General features: G+C 67.0%; 1 protein-coding gene across 1 annotated transcript in view; it reads right to left on the reverse strand.

Moving 5' to 3' along the window:
* LOC122101251 (serine/arginine repetitive matrix protein 2-like) overlaps positions 1-8109 on the reverse strand; it is a 39965-nt gene extending 31856 nt beyond the window's left edge. Inside the window, exon 1 of the mRNA XM_042671580.1 lies at positions 2413-8109. Coding sequence (XP_042527514.1) covers positions 2413-8109 — 5697 coding nt within the window. The remainder of the gene's footprint in view (positions 1-2412) is intronic.
* Positions 8110-8463: the final 354 nt, after the last annotated feature.

An 8463-nucleotide genomic window follows, 5' to 3' on the forward strand; every position in this document is an offset into this window, starting at 1 on the left:
GACAGTGCCCAGACCTCGAGTTCAATCCCCACAAACCAACAACAATAAGTAAATAAATAAATAAAGTATGTTCCTTCTTTAAGTAACTCCAATGTAAAATAACCCTAATAACCTCAATGAAAGACCACGGCCAAACAGCTTGTAATGTGGTGGTGGTGGGAGCGGTGCTTCAAGTCAGCAATGCGGAGACCACGGCTTCCCAAAGGGGCCTGTGGAGGCCAGGAGACCTTGGGTCTGGTTAATCTCAAGCCTGAGCATGGCAGGGCTTTTTTTTTGTTTGTCAGTGGTGTGGGTCTTGAACTCTGGGCCTGGGTGCTGTCCCTCAGCTCTTCAGCTCAAGGCTAGCACTCTACCACTTGAACCACAGCACCACTTCTGGCTTTTCTGTGTATGTGGTGCCGAGGAATCGAACCCAGGGCCTCATGCATGCGAGGCAAGCGCTCTACCACTGAGCCACCTTCCCAGCCCGGCAGTTTGGTTTTTATCACAGGGAAAGCGCTGTTTGGGCCAGGCTGGCACGGAGAAGAGGCAGGAGACAGAGCACTGGAGCACAGGAGTGGTCTGACAGCGGGCAAGTGTGCACAGGAATTCTCTACACGCGTGGAACACATCGAATACTCCACACACGTGGATACACCGCACACGTGGACACACTGCACACATGGACACACTGCACACGTGGACACACCACACACGTGGACATACCACACACGTACACACACCGCACACGTGGACACACCGCACACGTGGACACACTGCACACGTGGACACACCAGACATGTGGACACACCGCACACGTGGACACACCAGACACGTGGACACACCAGACACGTGGACACACCGCACACGTGGACACATCAGACACGTGGACACACCACACACGTGGACACACCGCACACGTGGACACACCGCACACGTGGACACATCAGACACGTGGACACACCGCACACGTGGACACACCGCACACGTGGACACACCGCACACGTGGACACACCGCACACGTGGATACACCGCACACGTGGACACACCACACACGTGGACACACCGCACACGTGGACACACCGCACACGTAGATACACCACACACGTGGGCACACTGCACATGTGGACACACCACACATGTGGACACACTGCACACGAGGACACACCACACATGTGGACACACCACACATGTGGACACACCACACACGTGGATACACCACACACGTGGACACACCGCACACGTGGACACACTGCACACGTGGACACACCGCACACGTGGACACACCAGACACGTGGACACACCACACACGTGGACACACCGCACACGTGGACACACCGCACATGTGGACACACCGCACACGTGGACACACCGCACACGTGGACACACCACGCATACCGCACACGACACACTGCACACGTGAACACACCGCGCACGTGGACACACCGCGCACGTGGACACACCACACACGTGGACACACCACGCATACCGCACACGACACACTGCACACGTGAACACACCGCGCACGTGGACACACCACACACGTGGACACACCACGCATACCGCACACGACACACTGCACACGTGAACACACCGCGCACGTGGACACACCGCGCACGTGGACACACCGCACACGTGGACACACTGCACATGTGGACATACTGCACATGTGGACATACTGCACATGTGGACATACTGCACACGTGGAAACACCTCACACGTGGATACACCGCACACGCAGCACACACTGCACACGTGGACACACCGCACACGTAGACACACTGCGCAGGTGGACACACTGCACACGTGGAGACACCGCGCACGTGGACACACTGCACACGTGGACACACCGCACACGTGGACATACTGCACACGTGGACACACCGCACACGTGGACACACTGCACACGTGGACACACCGCACACGTGGACACACCGCACACGTAGATACACTGCACACGTGGACACACTGCACATGTGGACATACTGCACACGTGGACATACTGCACACGTGGACACACCGCACACGTGGATACACCGCACACGTGGACACACTGCACACGTGGACACACCGCACACGTGGACACACCGCACACGTGGACACACTGCACACGTGGACACACTGCGCACGCAGCACCCACCGCACGCATGGGGCGCACCGCATGTGCGGGACACACCGCTGCCCCACCATGTGAGAGACCCGCCACACCGCTTGGGGACTCGGCGCAGCACTGGGAAAAGCAAGGCTGCGTGGAACGTTGGGACATACACTCTGTCCCCGCTGTGTGGCAAATCGCCTCCCTCTGAATGGGACTGAGGCCACTGTGAGGACACGGACACCTCAGCCTGGCCCCGGGCAGAGGCGGGGGGGGAGGGGGAGGCGGTGGGAGGGGAAGGCGGGGGGGAGGGGGAGGCGGGGGCAGCCCCGAGGGACCCGGCGGCAGCACCGCCCATGGCCCTGAGGGACCAGGCTCCTGTCCTTCTCCCAGGCCTCCTCTGGCACCGAGGGGTGCTCTCCTGGAGACACCCCATCCTTCCTGGAACCCGTCCTGGGCTGTGAGATCTTCCGGCAAGTGCCCTCCCTCCCAGCCGCCCTCCCTCCCAGCTCCCTGCAGAGGTCTGCATGGAGGTCCGTCCTGCGCTGAGGTCCGCCCTGCATGGAGGTCCGCCCTGCGCTGAGGTCCGCCCTGCATGGAGGTCCGCCCTGCGTGGAGGTCCCCTCTGCATGGAGGTCCCCTCTGTGTGGAGGTCCGCTCTGCGTGGAGGTCCACCCTGCATGGAGGTCCACCCTGCATGGAGGTCCACCCTGCATGGAGGTCCCCTCTGCGTGGAGGTCCCCTCTGCGTGGAGGTCCACCCTGCGTGGAGGTCCGCCGTGCGTGGAGGTCCCCTCTGCGTGGAGGTCCCCTCTGCGTGGAGGTCCGCCCTGCATGGAGGTCCCCTCTGCGTGGAGGTCTGCTCTGCGTGGAGGTCCGCCCTGCGTGGAGGTCCGCCCTGCGCGGAGGCCCGCCCTGCGTGGAGGTCCGCTCTGCGTGGAGGTCCGCCCTGCGTGGAGGTCTGCTCTGTGTGGAGGTCCGCTCTGCGTGGAGGTCCGCCCTTCGTGGAGGTCTGCTCTGCGTGGAGGTCTGCTCTGCGTGGAGGTCCGCTCTGCGTGGAGGTCCGCTCTGCGTGGAGGTCAGCCCTGCGTGGAGGTCCGCCCTGCGTGGAGGTCCGCCCTGCGTGGAGGTCCGCTCTGCGTGGAGGTCCCCTCTGCGTGGAGGTCCGCCCTGCGTGGAGGTCCGCCCTGCGTGGAGGTCTGCTCTGCGTGGAGGTCCCCTCTGCGTGGAGGTCCCCTCTGCGTGGAGGTCCGCCCTGCGCTGAGGTCTGCTCTGCGTGGAGGTCCGCCCTGCGCGGAGGCCCGCCCTGCGTGGAGGTCTGCTCTGCGTGGAGGTCCGCCCTTCGTGGAGGTCTGCTCTGCGTGGAGGTCCGCCCTGCGTGGAGGTCCGCCCTGCGTGGAGGTCTGCTCTGCGTGGAGGTCCGCTCTGCGTGGAGGTCCGCCCTGCGTGGAGGTCTGCTCTGCGTGGAGGTCCGCCCTGCGTGGAGGTCCGCTCTGCGTGGAGGTCCCCTCTGCGTGGAGGTCCCCTCTGCGTGGAGGTCCCATCTGCGTGGAGGTCCGCCCTGCGTGGAGGTCCGCCCTGCGTGGAGGTCCGCTCTGCGTGGAGGTCCCCTCTGCGTGGAGGTCCGCCCTGCGTGGAGGTCTGCTCTGCGTGGAGGTCCGCCCTGCGTGGAGGTCCGCTCTGCGTGGAGGTCCACTCTGTGGCGGTCTGCCCTGCGTGGAGGTCCGCCCTGCGTGGAGGTCCGCTCTGCGTGGAGGTCCCCTCTGCGTGGAGGTCCGCCCTGCGTGGAGGTCCACTCTGCGTGGAGGTCCGCTCTGCGTGGAGGTCCGCCCTGCGTGGAGGTCCGCCCTGCGTGGAGGTCTGCTCTGCGTGGAGGTCCGCCCTGCGTGGAGGTCCCCTCTGCATGGAGGTCCCCTCTGCAAGGAGGTCCCCTCTGCGCGGAGGTCCCCTCTGCGTGGAGGTCCGCCCTGCGTGGAGGTCCCCTCTGCGTGGAGGTCCGCCCTGCGTGGAGGTCCCCTCTGCATGGAGGTCCCCTCTGCGCGGAGGTCCCCTCTGCGTGGAGGTCCGCCCTGCGTGGAGGTCCCCTCTGCGTGGAGGTCCCCTCTGCGTGGAGGTCCCCTCTGCGTGGAGGTCCGCCCTGCGTGGAGGTCTGCTCTGCGTGGAGGTCCGCTCTGCGTGGAGGTCCGCTCTGCGTGGAGGTCCGCTCTGCGTGGAGGTCTGCTCTGCGTGGAGGTCCCCTCTGCGTGGAGGTCCGCCCTGCGTGGAGGTCTGCTCTGCGTGGAGGTCCGCCCTGCGTGGAGGTCTGCTCTGCGTGGAGGTCCGCCCAGCGTGGAGGTCCCCTCTGCGTGAAGGTCCCCTCTGCGTGGAGGTCCCCTCTGCGTGGAGGTCCGCCCTGCGTGGAGGTCTGCTCTGCGTGGAGGTCCGCCCTGCGTGGAGGTCTGCCCTGCGTGGAGGTCCCCTCTGCGTGGAGGTCCCCTCTGCGTGGAGGTCCGCTCTGCGCGGAGGTCCGCCCTGCGTGGAGGTCTGCTCTGCGTCGAGGTCCCCTCTGCGTGGAGGTCCGCCCTGCGTGGAGGTCCGCTCTGCGTGGAGGTCCCCTCTGCGTGGAGGTCCGCCCTGCGTGGAGGTCCGCTCTGCGTGGAGGTCCCCTCTGCGTGGAGGTCCGCCCTGCGTGGAGGTCCGCTCTGCGTGGAGGTCCCCTCTGCGTGGAGGTCCGCCCTGCGTGGAGGTCCCCTCTGCGTGGAGGTCCGCTCTGCGTGGAGGTCCGCCCTGCGTGGAGGTCCGCCCTGCGTGGAGGTCCGCCCTGCGTGGAGGTCTGCTCTGCGTGGAGGTCCCCTCTGCGTGGAGGTCCCCTCTGCGTGGAGGTCTGCTCTGCGTGGAGGTCTGCTCTGCGTCGAGGTCCCGTCTGCGTGGAGGTCCGCTCTGCAAGGAGGTCTGCTCTGCGTGGAGGTCCGCTCTGCGTGGAGGTCCCCTCTGCGTGGAGGTCCGCTCTGCAAGGAGGTCCGCCCTGCATGGAGGTCCGCCCTGCGTGGAGGTCCGCCCTGCGTGGAGGTCTGCTCTGTGTGGAGGTCCGCTCTGCGTGGAGGTCTGCTCTGCGTGGAGGTCCGCTCTGCGTGGAGGTCCGCTCTGCGTGGAGGTCCGCCCTGCGTGGAGGTCTGCTCTGCATGGAGGTCTGCTCTGCGTGGAGGTCCCCTCTGCGTGGAGGTCCGCCCTGCGTGGAGGTCTGCTCTGCGTGGAGGTCCGCCCTGCGTGGAGGTCCTCTCTGCGTGGAGGTCCGCCCTGCGCGGAGGTCCGCCCTGCGTGGAGGTCTGCTCTGCGTGGAGGTCCACCCTTCGTGGAGGTCTGCTCTGCGTGGAGGCCCGCTCTGCGTGGAGGCCCGCTCTGCGTGGAGGTCTGCTCTGCGTGGAGGTCCGCCCTGCGTGGAGGTCCCCTCTGCATGGAGGTCCCCTCTGCGTGGAGGTCCGCTCTGTGTGGAGGTCTGCTCTGCGTGGAGGTCCGCCCTGCATGGAGGTCCCCTCTGCGTGGAGGTCCGCCCTGCGTGGAGGTCCCCTCTGCGTGGAGGTCCGCCCTGCGTGGAGGTCCCCTCTGCGTGGAGGTCCCCTCTGCGTGGAGGTCCCCTCTGCGTGGAGGTCCGCCCTGCGTGGAGGTCTGCTCTGCGTGGAGGTCCGCCCTGCGTGGAGGTCCGCTCTGCGTGGAGGTCCGCCCTGCGTGGAGGTCCGCCCTGCGTGGAGGTCCGCCCTGCGTGGAGGTCCCCTCTGCGTGGAGGTCCGCTCTGCGTGGAGGTCCCCTCTGCGTGGAGGTCCGCTCTGCGTGGAGGTCCCCTCTGCGTGGAGGTCCCCTCTGCGTGGAGGTCCCCTCTGCGTGGAGGTCCGCTCTGCGTGGAGGTCTGCCCTGTGTGGAGGTCCGCCCTGCGTGGAGGTCCCCTCTGCGTGGAGGTCCCCTCTGCGTGGAGGTCCGCTCTGCGTGGAGGTCTGCCCTGTGTGGAGGTCCGCCCTGCGTGGAGGTCCCCTCTGCGTGGAGGTCCCCTCTGCGTGGAGGTCCCCTCTGCGTGGAGGTCCCCTCTGCGTGGAGGTCCGCTCTGCGTGGAGGTCCCCTCTGCGTGGAGGTCCGCTCTGCGCGGAGGTCCGCCCTGCGTGGAGGTCTGCTCTGCGTGGAGGTCCCCTCTGCATGGAGGTCCCCTCTGCGTGGAGGTCTGCTCTGCGTCGAGGTCCCCTCTGCGTGGAGGTCCGCTCTGCAAGGAGGTCTGCTCTGCGTGGAGGTCCGCTCTGCGTGGAGGTCCGCTCTGCGTGGAGGTCTGCTCTGCGTCGAGGTCCCCTCTGCGTGGAGGTCCGCTCTGCAAGGAGGTCTGCTCTGCGTGGAGGTCCGCTCTGCGCGGAGGTCCGCCCTGCGTGGAGGTCCGCTCTGCGTGGAGGTCCGCCCTGCGTGGAGGTCCGCCCTGCGTGGAGGTCCGCCCTGCGTGGAGGTCCGCTCTGCAAGGAGGTCTGCTCTGCGTGGAGGTCCGCTCTGCGTGGAGGTCCGCCCTGCGTGGAGGTCTGCTCTGTGTGGAGGTCCGCCCTGCGTGGAGGTCTGCTCTGCGTGGAGGTCTGCTCTGCGTGGAGGTCCGCTCTGCGTGGAGGTCCGCCCTGCGTGGAGGTCTGCTCTGCGTGGAGGTCCGCCCTGCGTGGAGGTCCGCCCTGCATGGAGGTCCCCTCTGCATGGAGGTCCGCCCTGCGTGGAGGTCCGCCCTGCGTGGAGGTCCGCCCTGCGTGGAGGTCCGCCCTGTGTGGAGGTCCGCTCTGCGTGGAGGTCCGCCCTGCGTGGAGGTCCGCTCTGCGTGGAGGTCCACTCTTCGTGGAGGTCCGCTCTGTGTGGAGGTCTGCTCTGCGTGGAGGTCCCCTCTGCATGGAGGTCCCCTCTGCATGGAGGTCCGCCCTGCGTGGAGGTCCGCCCTGCGTGGAGGTCCGCCCTGCGTGGAGGTCTGCTCTGTGTGGAGGTCCGCTCTGCGTGGAGGTCCACTCTGCGTGGAGGTCCCCTCTGCGTGGAGGTCCCCTCTGCATGGAGGTCCGCCCTGCGTGGAGGTCCGCCCTGCGTGGAGGTCCGCTCTGCGTGGAGGTCCACTCTGCGTGGAGGTCCGCCCTGCGTGGAGGTCCGCTCTGCGTGGAGGTCCCCTCTGCGTGGAGGTCCCCTCTGCGTGGAGGTCTGCTCTGCGTGGAGGTCCGCCCTGCGTGGAGGTCCACTCTGTGTGGAGGTCCGCCCTGCGTGGAGGTCTGCTCTGCGTGGAGGTCCGCCCTGCGTGGAGGTCCACTCTGTGTGGAGGTCCGCCCTGCGTGGAGGTCTGCTCTGCGTGGAGGTCCGCTCTGCGTGGAGGTCCCCTCTGCGTGGAGGTCCCCTCTGCGTGGAGGTCTGCTCTGCGTGGAGGTCCGCCCTGCGTGGAGGTCCACTCTGTGTGGAGGTCCGCCCTGCGTGGAGGTCTGCTCTGCGTGGAGGTCCGCCCTGCGTGGAGGTCTGCTCTGCGTGGAGGTCCCCTCTGCGTGGAGGTCCCCTCTGCGTGGAGGTCCCCTCTGCGTGGAGGTCTGCTCTGCGTGGAGGTCTGCTCTGCGTGGAGGTCTGCTCTGCGTCGAGGTCCCCTCTGCATGGAGGTCCCCTCTGCGTGGAGGTCTGCTCTGCGTGGAGGTCTGCTCTGCGTGGAGGTCTGCTCTGCGTCGAGGTCCCCTCTGTGTGGAGGTCCGCTCTGCGTGGAGGTCCGCTCTGCACTGAGGTCCGCCCTGCGTGGAGGTCTGCTCTGCGTGGAGGTCCACCCTGCGTGGAGGTCCGCTCTGCACTGAGGTCCGCCCTGCGTGGAGGTCTGCTCTGCGTGGAGGTCCCCTCTGCGTGGAGGTCCCCTCTGCGTGGAGGTCCGTCCTGCGTGGAGATCTGCTCTGTGTGGAGGTCCGCCCTGCACTGAGCTCCGCTCTGCACTGAGGTCCGTCCTGCATGGAGGTCCTCTCTGTGTGGAGGTCCGTCCTGCGTGGAGGTCCTCTCTGTGTGGAGGTCCGTCCTGCGTGGAGGTCCGTCCTGCATGGAGGTCCTCTCTGTGTGGAGGTCCGTCCTGCGTGGAGGTCCTCTCTGTGTGGAGGTCCGTCCTGCGTGGAGGTCCGCCCTGCGTGGAGGTCCGCTCTGTGTGGAGGTCTGCTCTGCGTGGAGGTCTGCTCTGCGTGGAGGTCCACTCTGTGTGGAGGTCCGCCCTGCGTGGAGGTCCGCCCTGCGTGGAGGTCCGCTCTGCACTGAGATCCGTCCTGCGTGGAGGTCCCCTCTGCGTGGAGGTCCCCTCTGCGTGGAGGTCCCCTCTGCGCGGAGGTCCGTCCTGCGTGGAGATCTGCTCTGTGTGGAGGTCCGCCCTGCACTGAGCTCCGCTCTGCACTGAGGTCCGTCCTG

The sequence above is a fragment of the Dipodomys spectabilis genome, unplaced genomic scaffold, assembly GCF_019054845.1.
Source record: "Dipodomys spectabilis isolate Male_0828 unplaced genomic scaffold, ASM1905484v1 ptg000646l, whole genome shotgun sequence".
In the NCBI taxonomy this organism is placed as follows: domain Eukaryota; kingdom Metazoa; phylum Chordata; class Mammalia; order Rodentia; family Heteromyidae; genus Dipodomys; species Dipodomys spectabilis.